We start from the raw sequence: 15,007 nt of genomic DNA, 5'->3' as shown, positions 1-15,007 counted from the left end.
AGCCAGCAGTACATCCTACTGTGCGTTTGTGCTGTATTTCTGACGCTGCCTGTTAGCCAGAATGGGGGCTATCCTTGTGTTTACCTGAAAAGCAGCAGCCGTACACTGATTTACTGTGGTTAACAGGTCGTTCATCCATCATCCTGTCAGTTTTTCTGTAGAGGAGGAAGTTCTTGTGAACATCTTCTGCCTTTGATAATAATTGTTTTGTCCCAGAAGTGGGGTCTGTCACCCGCTGTGTAACAAGTCTCTCCACACGCACGGTGGAGGTCCTGTCTGAGTCCGTTTGTGCGCAGAGCTGGATGCTGGGTGGTAAGCCACAGCGCTGGCACAGCTGGTCACAGTCCCATCAGGGATTTATACACTTGCACTATCTTACTGTTCACACATTCCCTGGGTTACAAGTTTAACTTCTTCATTGCTGGATAACATTGCCCTCCGTGGGTACATACTACATAAAAGCTTGTATCCTCAGTGGTATTTCTATCCTACAAGCCCTTCCTGTGCACTGTGTGTTACCCCAGCTGGGGTTTAGATTTGGTGTACCTTTGGTCCTTGTAAAGCAATTACAATGAGATAGGAGCTGATGCAGCTGTGTCCTTGCTGACCTGGGCTCTGCTGGAAGCTGCTGGTGACGGAACCTGCAGTATTTGAGCAAGTGTTAAGTCTGTATGGCTTGGAGAAGCCCAAAAAGAACTGCTGCTCCGTGAGTTTCAGCTAGAAATGTATCACAGAGTTCCTCTGAGGCCAAACAGGGAACATACTATGGTAGCAAAATGTCTAACTGGTAACTTGTTGTTAGTGTTTATTTTGCATTATGTTGGCATGTGTTTTGAGATTTCTCCCTGGATAAAAATTGCTGTCTGTTTTTGCCTTTCGCCACTATAGTATCTGAACCGTTCACAAATACCGTTTAATTTACCCTCATAACATTTGTGTTGTGGCCACAGTTTTGCTCCCATCTGTGCAAGTACAATTGAGGGATGGTTTCTAAAAAAAAAAAAAGATAAGTATTGAGCTAATTACAGTGTCTAGATCAGTAAGGCTTCCAGCATTTCTGACCATCTCTGTGGTAACTCACCCAGGAAGCGTTTTACAGAACTGTCTGGTTGCTGCCACAGAGTCAGCCCTCCAGAAGAAACAACAGTTGTGTATATATAGAAAGAGGAAAGCTGCTGGAGGTGGTAGAGTGTAATTGTTCCTTTCCAGGCTGGCTTGCTGGAAGAGTTAGCTTGACTGCTCCTTCAGTGGTAACTTCAGCGTGGTGTGTGGGTGAACATGAGAGGATCTCCTGCTCATGCCAGGTCCTTCTGTATCAGGTTTTTGGTTCAATGTTGGGATGAAAATAGCGTGCACTCCTTTAGATAACAGCCGCCACCTGTGCAGTGGTAAAAGTGTCTATCTACAATCATCCTGTACCATGTTGCTGCAACATTTGATGTTCTAGGTTGTCTGCTGCTCTTTATCACACTTGCCAAAGCAACAGAGATTAGTAGCAATTGTTTGGTCTAATACAATGGTTGTCTTTCTTCTGAAGTCAAAATTTGCTGTCTTTGTATTGCTTCACCAGAAAAGTTTTGTATAATTCTGAATTTCTCCAGATTATTCTACATTTTATATTCTCTTTTACATTGCATACCTTCTGACCTCAAGTTAACTAATTGATAGTTAAGATGGATAAGAGTTCTGTAAATGCTGAGAGAGTTGCTGTCCAACTGTGTTGTTCTAGGACTCAGATGTTTGTTCTTTAATGCCTGAGCTCAGTCGTGGAGAAGATGCATCTGATCATAGCCTGTTCTGAAAAATCTCTGTCAAAACTGAGTCTGCCCTTTGAACTGCTACCAGTTTGCAAACACCACACCTGTTTCTCTTTGATGCGAGATGGGCACAGCACCAATTTCAAGTTTACTTGCTGTTTAGCCAAATCCAGCACCTGGATGAAAAGCAACTACTTTGAAAACTGGACTTAGAAGGATGCTATGAAATTTTGCTGCCATGTTCTGTGTCAGGTTGCTTGGATCCACACACATTTGCGAGATAACAAAACCCCTTTGTGGTGGTGGTTGGTCTTGTTAGGGTATAGCAGTCTTTGCAGAAGCACAGCACTTCTACTGAAGTTGGGATCTCCTACTGTGGGAAATGCTTTGAAGTTTTTGTTTCCTAAAAGCACGTTGAGGGTAATTTTCTCCCCTTTTTAAGGCTGTCTGATCTTCAGGATGTGTTCTATTTGCTCATTACTACTGGCTACACAGATAGCTGTTTTTAGAATAAAAGAACCAGCCCCAAACGTGCCCTCCCTGAGACTGATCCTTCTTGAAAAGAGTCCATACATAGATTCGTGTGGTATCTGTAGAAAGCACAACATTACTTACGCATAAACAGAATGGAAAATGCGAGGTGGGAGGAGTTACTGCTGTACCAAAATGGAAATAAAAAAAAATCAATCTAGCCAAATTCTGGGAGAGAGTTGAATGAGCAGTTGGAGAGCTTGGAGTCCTGGAACTGTTGTGGGTTGAAGGCATGGCAGCAAGTGCCAAAGGGAAGACCTGGGGAGAAGGAGACAGGGAGGAGGAGGGACGTCTTTGTTCTGCTTTTGAACAGGAGGCTGCCCAGCATGGAGCTGCAGCCAACCTGCTGAAATAGAACTGTGAAATAGATTTAGGAGACACAAGAAGGCACTTAACCAGTAGGAGATGGATATATTTTTTGTTGTTGTTGTTTAAGTGGTGTTTTAAAAAGAAGTTATTTATCTTGGATGCCATTTTTACTCTTTGTAGTGTTTGTCTTCAGCTTGCTTAGTAGCATAATCAGCAGTTCTAAAGCCAGTTATTAGCAGGAGAATGACTTGCAAATTGTGAGGAGCAGCCTACAGCTTTCCAATGCACTCATTATTTGCCGCACCCTCTCTCCCTCTTAATATTTGGCTTACAGTTTTCTGAATCCAGTAATGTGATGCCGTAGCTTCTGGTTCACCGATGAGACACTGTGTATGTATATCTTGGGGGAAAAATAGCAAATGCCTGAATGAAAAATTCAACCTTTTGCACCTAGGAACCAAGTGTTTTGGAAGCTACTAGGAAAGCAAGAGCATCACACTGAAGGGTGGGTGTGTAGCTTGGCCTCTTTAGAATCTGAATCAATAGGTGACATTCTTTCTGAAGTTTATTGATTCAGCACGTTGGGTCTAGGCATGTCCATTGGTGTGTGAATTTTAAGAGCAAAAGAGCTATGCGTGAGCTTACGCGTTCTGTTGGAATAAGACTGCTGTGCTGTATTCACGTGTCCTGGAGCTAGTGCACGATGGTTTTGAATCGTTGAGTAAATGCAACTCTGTGGTTAAAAACCCAGGGTAAATTCTTCGCCTCCCTTTGAAGTCAAGCAGAAAACTTGTCCCTGACTTCAGAAGGTCATGATTTTGGTCTGGTCCGAGCTACCCAACAGCTTTCAGCCATGCTGACAACTCTCACGTCAGTATTAATGATGGAGACGGGAAGTAAATAAAAGAGTTTTTCAGCATAGCAATGACACAGAAATTTGTTAATATGTAAACCTTTGCTGTTTTGTACCGAAGACTTCTTTTACAAAAATACTAATTTAGGATGCCTAGGTACGCTTTAATGGTCAAGAGAAACAGGTTTAAGAGAAATCTGATATATTTCCCCTATCAACTGTCTTTTCTCTTCTGATTTTTTCCTAACAGAAGTTAACACAAGTATTCTGAACAAATATTTGAAATTAATTTTGAATTTTCTTTATCAGCTACTGAACTGTTTCTATTCACAGAAAGTTGTTAGTAATTTACTGCCTCTTATTGTGTGTCTGTCTTTGGATTTTATGAATCAAGGATGGGGGTGTGTGGGGGGTCTGTGTATGTGCAGGTAAATAGAGTACAGATGTTTTAAAGTGTGTCTCCTCACGTGCAAGTTTTAATTTTGCAGACGATATCAGAAATTGCAGAAGATAATGAAGCCCTGGTAAGAACCTGATCAGATCCTCACCTTGCACACTACCTCTTCTTTTGCATGACTCAAGTTCAGGCCCTTGTGCTAATCTTTACACGTAAATACAACTGTGCCTATCCATTCCGCAAGTCTTCAGCCTTCTCTGTTTTCTGCTCTTTGATGCTTGTTAAAGTTTTCTGATGAAGCCTTTTTTGCTTTGCTTGTGGAATGACTGCTTCATTTCTGTAACTTCTGCAGGTGCTTCCACTATTTCCAAAGTAAGGCTTTTGTTTTGTGTGGTTGTTTTTTGTTTTTTTTAATTTTTTGAGTGAACAACTAGTTTCCCTGCCTTCCCCAATGCTACTCTTAGATTCATGTGGCCATACATGGTTGATAGGAGGCAATTTTAATTGTTTGAAACATCAGCAATTTTTGAAAATCAACAGTGAGATGAAAGTAAGAGTCATTGTGCCAACTTGAATTCCTATTATTTCCTAGTCCCGGGTAATGCTAATTGTTGCAGATGACTGCAGAAAGGAAAACTGTAGCCTAGTAAAGGGCCTCATCAGAAAGTTCAGAAGCATGCTTATTTCCCTGGTGATTTTGAGTGGAACTCTTCTGTGTGCTTCAAGTTAAGCACGAGTTTCATAGGCTTTGATAAATTGGGACCCCAGGAGTACTCTAATCTTGACTGGCTTGCAAAATTGACATCTGAAGTATAGCTAAAGCTCAAGGAAGTAAAAGAATAACAATCAATTAACTGCAAGTCTGTCACTCAGAGAGCTTTGTGTGGTTTATCGTTCAGGAAAGGCAGCTCCCCATCCGAATCCATGCTAAATCATACTTTCACAAATCTGCTGTCAACCAAGTTCTGAAACATTTGTTTTAAAATCATTGCCTAATAAATAAATTAGACAGTAAGAATAAATTTGGCAGGAAACTTAAATCCTCCCTCTACACTTGCAGTCTCCATCCAAAGTAACTTGTTTCATAATAGAAAAGTTCAGATTCTGAGGAAGATGATTATATAATGGCATGAGGTTTTCAGAATTCTTGGCAGCATCACCCCTGCTGAGACAAGGTAGCTCCTGTGCACTTAGATGGTGGATTTTTCCTCACTGCTGTGGAAATAGTTCTTTGTGGAAGAATAGTTACATTCCTTCAGCGTATCTTTGCTTCCAAATTTGGTTATCCTGTATGCTTCTCTACATTAAATTATGTGATGGTCCTTAAGACAGTACTAAAGTACTGACTTACAGTTGCATTGCACCCTACTTTTAGGACCTGATAATTGTGATGATTTGATTTTTTTTTTTTACACGGTTTAGTTTTGTTCATAGGAACAAGGCATTGTCCACTTTAAGAGAATTCTTATTGATCAGTGTAGGTATGGCACATCAGTGGATACAGTAGTATAGAAAGTGTATGGGACTGAAGTTTATTCTAACTTTGGAAGTTAAATCCTGCCAGTAGAAGCTTCAGTTTACATTGGGGCACACAGTTTAGTATTTTCATTTCCATCAGTAGTACATGAAATGAAACAATTAAAATAACACAAATTTTGAGTTTGGGACTTAAAAAGAAACCAGAGTCATTAGTCAGGATGTGAAACTAATAGTTCTGGAAGCTGGCCTGTTTGTACATTTTGAAGGTAAAGTGTATGCACTAGTTATTGAACATCCTGCCTATTTTTTAACCATGTATTAATAGGAAAAGGTCCAATGAAACCAGAGCTATTAAAAAACCCTCAGGGCTTGATATAATGAACTAAACTAAACTTTAAAACTTTGCAGCTTCCACCTGCTGTCTTCTTGATAAAGAAACCTAAAGAAACCAAATGCTAATTAAAATAAAGATTTACTTTTGACTTACAGGATGACACATTTCATAAAATGACAGTATTTAGTATTTAGTTTTATGTCTGGTAGCTTGCACATGCTAGCCTGACTTAATCAAAACCTGATTGTCACACAAGGGCCTCGTTTAATAGCTTTCTCCACTGAAGGAAGTTCTTCCTCTAAAACATGAGTTTCTTTTTCTCTGTCTTTTCAGTTTTAGGAGTTCAAATTTTGTTTTGGGGATTTTATTTATCCCATGTTGGCTAATACTTGGATTTAGAAAAAAAAAAATTCCATGAAACAGCTCTATCAATTGACCTTTGTGCTGTGGTGCTGAATTGCAGTCAAACCGCGTTGATTGCAGTGGGATGTTTTTCCTGTGCAGTTAGTTTTTAAGAAAAGCTGGTCCATTTGAGGAAATTACCATGAAACAGCAAAACCAGGAATGCAAAAGATGGGAAATAAGAGAAAAGGTAATTCTAATCACATATTCATGAAGAACCACTGTGTGATAGTTCCTCTGGGCTAGTTTCCCCTGCAGACAAATGCTTAATGTACCTCCAAGTGGATTTAGTCATGCTCCGTAGTAAGAGCATCTACACCTGGATTTATTCAAGAATAGTTACAGTTCTGTTTAAAATTCACAGCTTGATTTCTTTAATCAGAGCTAATTTTGAAGCTTAGAGAAGCCGTGATACCAGGGGTACAAAGCTATCTCAGTGGTTTAAAGTCAGTAGGGCTGATCCTTTGTAGTGAAAGCAGTGCAACTGTACCACAAAGAAATATTTCCGTGGTGCTTGGCACCATGCAAAAAATAAAAAAAAAAAAAGTTTGCAGTGTAGCAGTTAAGTGCATTTTCTGTAATCATCTAGAAAAAAAAGGGGCAGCTACTCTGCAGATTGTTCAGTCACTTTCAGCTGGACCGAGTAAGTACCAAGTAGGTGTGAATTGCTCCTCCTTGGGTTTGATGGTGGTTTAGCTTCACCCTTGGAAAGGTGACTTGAAGAAACAGGGCAGTGTAGGAGCAGTGAAGAGGAGCCATAGCAATAAAAAAGGTACTTGTTCAGACTGCTTGCAGAGCATCCTGCTGCATCATCAGTATTCGTTTTAGACTTAGGTTCTTGCCCCCATGGCTTTTCCAGAGCTCTTGTCCTCTGATGATTAGATACATACTGCTCCCCTGTTTAAATTTATTCATGGCCATTTATCTTTGACAACTCTCACTTTAAAAGCCGTTCTGACTCTTTGATGTTGACCTCAGTGATGTCAGGCCTTTCAGCTGCCCAGTATTAGGCTGTGGGCACAGTTGCTGGATGATAAGGGACTTAAAGGTAAAACTTCCCCAGCGCCTGCCTTTGGTAGTAGGCTGCTACTCTCTTGTTGCCTCCTGCCCCGTTTGAAAGTTGTTTCTTTGCTGCTGCCTTCCCTCTCCACAACTAGAGATAGGCTTTGGTTCTGTTTTGCCAATGAAAAATTACCTCCATTTAAAGGAATATTTGAACAGGTGAATATTTTTCCCTCCTCGATAGCAATACCATGTTCATTTTGGTATGTGTGTTAAACATGGATTGAGATTTTTTTTTTTTTTTAAAAACATCCAAGGGATTTGGGACCTCAAGCCCCATTAATTTATTTTGATAAGAAAGCCAGATTACTTTAGGCATCTTTCAAATTATCAGACATAGTTCTATGTGTACCTCTGAGGATTACTTAGCATCCATGAGAAAAAAGATGGTTTAGCATGTAGAAATGATGCTCAGAAGGCAGGTGAGAGACAGGTCTGGTGGTCAGGGTCACATGCACATTCCTGCCATTTTTATTTTTAAGAATGAAAAGCTCATATCAAAATGTGTGGAGGGTTTTTTTTTTTTTCTTTACAGTTACTGAAGGTAAGAATGCAGAAAATTCTTAGGAACGTAAATTAACAGGCTTTGACCTGATATTTCTCTAAAACCTAGAGGTGACCAGCTCACCCACCCTCACAACAGTGGTTAGAAGAGGGGAGTCAGCCAGCAGAGAACGGGGAAAGTTCATCAGCTGTCCCAACGTGGGGTGTCCCCACCCAAGAGCCGGAACCCTGCACAGCATTCAGGAGGGATTGTGCAAGTACCGTTCCTGAGAGCCTAGATCATTAAAATGTCCGTGTTAGTGAGATATGAAATTGCCATTACACAGTGCATCTTTCTGATCATTTTTCCCCTCCTGCTGTGCTCACACACATTTAAAAGCACCTTCATCAGGAATTGCCTTCAAACTATTAAGTCATTTTGCCGGAGCAGCAAGGGTTTGATATTTACAGAGCTGGTGTGCCTTGTGCTGTGGATTAGTCTGAAAAGATTTTAGGAAGAAAGAGACCCCATTATTTGTCGGACTTTTTTGTATGACAAAAACCACTTACTGAGATTTCGAGTTAAATAGCTGCTACCAGGTATTTTCTAAGATTACTCCTTTTATGAACAAGCTCTGATTCCCTTGAAATTTCTCGCATCTATTCTGTCTGCTGATCTTAATAGTATGAGTGTGTCTGTGCATGTGTGTCTGGAAATGAATGGCTTGTAATTCTATTTCTACCTATCTGCTTGTGTTTAAACACATAACAATGAATCAACACTACTCGCTTCCCCCTCGAGATACTTTAATCCTTATCTTGCTCGAGTTCCCCTGGAGACTGCTTTCATCTCTAGCTGTGCTATTCCTAATGCTTATCTTTTAAGCCTGGCTTTTGACTTTTGCAATGCCACTTGGTGTATACATGTGTGTGCAGGTGCGTACGTATAGCTATATAGTAAAAAAAAATACATGGTATGTATGCGTGGTGCTGCATAATATATAGAGTTGTAATATTTCTTGCTGCTTGATTAGTCCCAGTGTTGCACCTCTTCACTCTCATTAATTATTTGAAGCAGTGTCACTGGAGTGACACCTGGTGAGGTATCTGAGAATTCAAGTTGAAAAGTACTTTCCCCTTCTGAAGCTTGAACTGTTGTATTATCGTTACATCTACTAAAATCAGGTTTATACATTAATACCAATATTTTCGGCTCCATTAACCCAGTTTCCCCTCCAAAACTGTGGAGGAGGCTGGATTTATTGGTAGGATTAGTCAGTGGTTTTGGTAAGAAGACCAAGTGAGACCGTTGAATTCCAGTTTGTTTAATTCCTTTACATTCCAGACACTGCTGTTCTGAAGGTGAATATCCATATGCAGATTTAATGCAGTTTAAATAATCCCTCTAATCTATATCTATTGTTAATGTGTATTAGCTTTCATGTACAGTTAGTTAATAGAATAGTATGTACTAAAACCAGGTTAATTAGCAGATTTTTAAACAATATATGAGAAAATCTAGAGGAGATAAATTATCTGCATAGTTTAATGCTGAGAGACGTATTTTTATCTACTCCTCAACCTATATGGCCTTTTTCTCTTTTTTTTTTAATTTTTATTTGAATCTAATTTAGTCTATCTTCTTGAAATTCCAGAATTTCATATATTTGTGGAAGTGTTCTGTCACGAAGATGCATGAGAATTTGGTACAAGTTTTTTAGAAGGAAGCCTTTCCTAGGGGTGCTGTTTTATTTGTGGGTTTATAAATAACCATTTTATGCAAAAGGAATCGATTGGGGGAAATGGCAGAAGCTGTCTAAATTTTCCGTAGAGTCTCATTGTCGCCTTGTTATGAAATCCTTGGTTATTTGGAATGCTAATGATGACATCTTATTGCAAATCTTTTAAAAATTAAATTAGATTTATTAAAAACCAAGTGACCAAAACCAACCCCCTTACCCCCTCCAAACAAAACCAAAACCTTCCAGATCATGTATTTGCTGAACAAAAGAAAGGATAACTTCCAGATATTACAGTGGATTTTTTTCAAGACGCAGTATTTTTCTTCTTTCGTCTTTGGCGCATTTTTTTCATTTTGTCATAAATAATCAAGACCACTGTGGATACCCTTACTTGTTGTGGAAGAGAAGGGTGTGTTTTGTAGTTGTTTACTCACGAAATGTCAAGAACGGCAAAATTATTTTTAGTGGAGAGCATCTGTGGAGTGTTGATGAACAAGACCCCTTTCTTAAATTAAAGGGCCACTAAAGGCTGTATCTCCCCATAAGAAATCCCTAAATGGCAGATGATATCAAATCCAGTAAACTGGCTATTAAGAGTCTCTACATTGAAACCGAGTTTCTGTCTTATTCCTCTGTACTGCTGAAAACGTCATCCACATGAGTGAATGTTCACTTAGTTGCATTGGATTGGTGCAGGACAGAATAAGGATTACTAATTACATTGCTTAATTATGGCTATAGTATTAGACTCAGGTCTTCAACCTACTGAGCATTGCAGTTCCAATCTGGCAGAGGGTTTTTTTTTAAAAATCTTTTTTTATTAGGGAAGCTGTTGCATTAAAATCACTGGGACTATCCATGCTGTTTAGATTGGTTGTACGCTTGTGCTTGTTGATGGCTTAGTGGCACAGTACCTTGCAGGCGGTTTGGCATGTCCTTAAAGGTAGTAAGGTGCTTTGTTTCAGGCTCTGCACTGCTGCTTGGATTGAGAACGGCTTCATTTGAAATCATGATGGCCGCTGACTCTTTGGTGCCCTGACTATATATAGAAATGAAGCGAATCTTTAAAAGCTGTTTTTTAACACGGAAAATTCTTGTGCAGCTAATAGAGCATATTACTTCTGTTGAGTTTAAAACCGTTTTGAAATTAATTCATACCAAAAAATGCATTGAATCTCAAATTTACAAGTGTAAATTCCCAGGTGTAAAGTACAGTGTAGTGGCCTGCAAACACTAAACCATTTGAGCTGCGTGCTTGGGTAAAAGATGGGAACTTTGCAATTTGCTTGGCTTGGTTGCCCATAGATAAATAAAAGGAGATGCATCTTCAGGTTCAAATACAGAAATTGAAAATTTCTGCTCTGTAGAAAATCTTTTCTGGTTCATTTTTAAAATATATCTGCTTCCTTGTAAGAGAAGGAACAAACAATCCACCAACTTTCTGCCAATCTGCTTGATACAGAGGTCCCAAAACATGGCACTTCTGTGTGACATTCAATTAGGAACATTTCCATAAGTTGCCAAGAAAAAGCTCACTTCTTTTCTTCTGTTAGATCTAAAACTCTCAATTTATAAGAGAAGTTTAATTTAGACTCTCTGATTTCCTTGGGCATGTAGTGTTCTCCTGGGGATTAGTTCTTCTCTTACAAAATTACTTTCTTCCAGGTGACTGTTCTTGATGTCCATGCTAAATTATTTCAGAGACTAGCTGTTGCACGGCCTGTCTTCTTCTTCTGCTGCCTCTTAGTCCATAATTGGCTTCATTTTCATGCCTTTCTGAAAGCTTCCTGCTGCTTTATTCCCTCCGTCATTGCCCTGCTGGCATCACTGGTAAATGTTGTCATGACTCCTGTCTCTTGCAGCTTTGGAGATATGTTGTCCTTTACACTGACTGCATTTGTTGAGCTGATGGATCATGGGATTGTATCGTGGGATACATTCTCTGTGGCATTCATTAAAAAGGTAAATTTGTAATCAATGCTATTTGTTCTATATCAGTTTAAATTTTGGAGGCAAGTTGCTGGGTTGTTTTTTGGTTTTTTTTTTGGTTCCCCCCCGGTACATTATTTAGGTTGTTGGTCAAAAAGGTACATGAAAATGGGAATAAAGGGCTATTTCAAACTATAAATATTTGTAGTTGCAGGATCTGACCCATCTTCTACAGAAATCAATGGGAGTGAAATGGGATCAAAGCTGTATTAGGCTTATGACACAAGAAAATGCTTGCTCAGTTATGGTGTAACCTCCCTGTGCAGATACCATGCAGTTAAACCAAAAATTAGTATTTTGATTTAATGTAAATTAAAATGAGTACTACCATATTTCTTGAAACAAAAGCAGAACTAAAACGTTTCCTCTGGCGATACGGGAGGAAGACAACTGAGTTGCTTCACAAATTGAAATTCAGCTGTTATCTACTGAATTCACCAAGTTCAGCTCTGTCCCCCCCTGAATCTTGCAGCCGAGATCTGTGGTTTTGAAACAGATCTTTTCAAAATTTGCATTTTTAAAAAAAATTTCTTACATGTAGGAGATGCACAAAAGCCACAGAAATGCAAGACTACTCTTTAAGTACAGAGATTTAACAGACTTAATTTAAAAGTTTTTCTTACTGATTTAACCCTTTTCATTTACTGTGGTGGGGAGAAGACCCCACACCTTTTTACAAAGAATTTTCAAACCAGATTGAGCTCAGAATTTATCTGGAGTTAAAGTGTGTTTGAATAGATTCAGAAGAGGTCAGAGTATTTGACTAAAATGATACCAGAAGCAGTAATGGAAAAAGTGTTACCTGTGACAAAGATCTCTTCATTTTAACAGACTTTTAATTTAAATTTGGTTAGAAAATTGCTACCACCAAAGGAAAGTACAAATTTACTTTCGTTGCCAAAAATGAAAGAAGAGTCAGTTATGAAAAAGGCATTAGATATTAAAGTTCAGTTTTGATCATTAAAAATGGTGCCTGCTATTTGTAAGAAAAATTAGTGTAATTGATCTTGGGTTTTTTTTTATACAGTCTTGCAGTCTAGCTAGATGATAATGATGATGATTGTTATCTTTTCATGGCAAAGAAAATAATACAACTGTTTATTCACTGATTTCATGAGATACAAGTCCAAGACCAGAATATCTTATTTGCTAGAGGAGCCTACTAAGAAATGTATGAAGAAACTTGCTAAAATGAGTTTAAATCAATCTACTTTGTTAGTGACTCAAAATGATTGTCTTTGTCTAAGCTTTTCAGCATCTTTCGCCCTGTGGGTTGTATAGTAACTGCAGAAGAAAGTGTTGTGTGCCCTTGCCCTCGTTAATGGCTCATCTCTTCTGTCTGGCACTTCTGTAGGTTTCCCTGGGCAGTGACCCAATTTAAAAAACTAAACAAAAGATACAAACAAAAGCATTCTCACCAGGCACCTATGGAAACCCAAAACTAGTGAATAAACACCAAAGGTGGACAAGAAAGAGGCCAAGGTCCAAACCTAAAGGAGCACCTTTGGACCATGTCTCTCTGGTGACAGTCTGCAGTTTTATTCTCACTTGCTTCTCTGACCTTGGCTTTTGACAGGCCACTTGAGGTTGCTGATGGGCTAGCTGAAGTGGTTCACAGGGATGGATAAGGGAGCTGATAAATTTCTGCTAGCTGAGGGGGAACTTTGCCATCAAGTACTTCTGCCCTTTGAAGCTGTCTTTCATGTTAAATGGAAGCCAGACTGGAATGGGGAGGAATTAATCTGGACTTTTTTCTTGAATAGTTTTCTAACTTCAAATGTAGAAGCTGGAGGAGACCTCAAGGGGAACCTTTAACTGCTTCTAATGAGTAACTACGTGGTGTTGGATGCAGTCTCCCTCCCATCCTTTGGGTACACAGAGACTGCTATTCCAACTGCTGTAAATAAGAATTAACACTTTCAAGGAGAGCTTTGTTCTTTATCTTAAGGGAAAATAGCATAATTTGAAAGAAAATCTATGATATGCAAGATTCTCTCAAGAGCTTTTTCTTGCTTGTGACAATAAAGTTTATTTCCAGCTTCAATAGTTGCCTAAAGGATTTGAATACCCAGTTCTTAGAAAATGTCATGGTAAATGGATATCAAAGTACACTATACAAATTTGATACTCCAAGAGGAGAAATAAAGTTTGTAATATTGGTTGAGATAGTTAAAAATATCTCTTAGAATTATTTATATAGTTGCTATTTCGTAACTGTGTGATGCAGAGTCTTAGCCTTGATGAATTTTTACCTTCTAAAATGTACTGTGCAGGAAAAGGAGGTGGCAGCAGGGAAGGTCTCTCTTTGTCTCGCAACTGTCAGTTGTTTTTTCTGTAGTCAAGTGCAACTCTAGCTCCTTTCTTGAAAATGAGATGTGTACTTGCAAATTTTAGTATGTGTTAGGACTTAACATAGAATGAAAGTGTGCCAGATTTCTCTGTATGTTTCTGACATCAGAATGGCCCAGGCAACTTACTAATGAATGTACCACTGCTCAGAAAAGCAGATCTGTTTCCTTCGCTGTTCTTTCCCTGTGTGGTTTTTGTTGGTGACAGAGTTTATTTTGTTTGTGTTTTTTTGTGTTTTTTTTTTCTTTTAATTTTTGGGGTTTTTAACTTTGAATTCTCTCCTGTGCTTTAAGTGATGCTGAAACAGGAAGAGAGCTCAAGGTGATGATGGCTCATGGTGAATAGGAACCCACCAACCAGCCAAGGGACCTATCGGCAAGTTTGCAATATTGCAAAAGGTTGCTAAAAAGGCTTAAATTATTCCTGGGTACATGGCATTAGACAGAGGAACCCAATGCTACATCTTTTTAAATAAGAAGACTTTGAGGAAGGGATTGCAGTGCTAATCTGAGGAGTAGAAACACGATTCTAGAGCGGGTTCTAGGTAACTCTTAAAATTCTAGAGCTGAATATAGATATGATTGTAGGGCGTGTTTGGGAGTTGATTCTAGATATGAATCTAGAGCAGGTTCTAGATAATGGTATGACTCTAGAGCCGATTCCGGATATGAGTTTAGAGTGGGCCGCACACAATTCCCATTGTTCTAGATCGGGTTCTAGATACAATCCTAGCACAGGTTCTAGATAGCCCTGTGTTTCTAGAGCTGATTCTAGATATTATTTTAGAGCACGTTCGAGAATGCCTTGTGATTCTAAGGTTGTTTCTGGATCTCTTTATGGTTCCAGATATGATTCTGGAGCTCATTCTAGATTACTTTATGGCTCTAGATTGGTTTCCCAGAGAAGTTGTGGGTGCCCCATCCCTGGAGGCGTTCAAGGCCAGGCTGGATGGGGCCCTGGGCAGCCTGCTCTAGTGGTTGGCAACCCTGCCCGCAGCAGGGGGGCTGAAACTGGATAATCCTTAAGGTCCTCTTCAACCCCGGCCATTCTATGATTCCAGGCTGCCTTAGGGCTCCATTGGGTTCTGAGGTCGGGAGGACCCTAGTTCAGGCACCTGTTTTGGCATCTCATGAGGGTTTGGGACACTTGCTGATGACGAGAGCAGTCTCACTGGGGTTTTTTCCTTTCTTAGTTTATTTCTTTGCCTTGCATGGTTTTTTTTTCTTTTAATCGGATTTAGAATAGATTTTAGAAAGAAATTGGTGGTGAGGCAAGTGGCCCAGGCTGCCTAGGGAAGTTGTGGATGCCCCATCCCTGGAG

At 39.4% G+C, this 15,007-nt stretch overlaps 1 protein-coding gene across 1 annotated transcript in view; it reads left to right on the top strand.

The window, feature by feature from the left end:
• Positions 1-15,007, top strand: part of LOC104469446 (engulfment and cell motility protein 1) — a gene marked incomplete at its 3' end in the record, with an annotated part of 85,729 nt that overhangs the window by 38,653 nt on the left and 32,069 nt on the right. Inside the window, exons 6-7 of the mRNA XM_010083948.1 lie at positions 3,939-3,974; positions 11,212-11,311. Coding sequence (XP_010082250.1) covers positions 3,939-3,974; positions 11,212-11,311 — 136 coding nt within the window. The remainder of the gene's footprint in view (positions 1-3,938; positions 3,975-11,211; positions 11,312-15,007) is intronic.

This window comes from Pterocles gutturalis, unplaced genomic scaffold (assembly GCF_000699245.1).
Source record: "Pterocles gutturalis isolate BGI_N339 unplaced genomic scaffold, ASM69924v1 scaffold17045, whole genome shotgun sequence".
NCBI classification, from domain to species: Eukaryota; Metazoa; Chordata; class Aves; order Pterocliformes; family Pteroclidae; genus Pterocles; species Pterocles gutturalis.
This window is presented reverse-complemented; position numbering and strand designations above follow the sequence as displayed.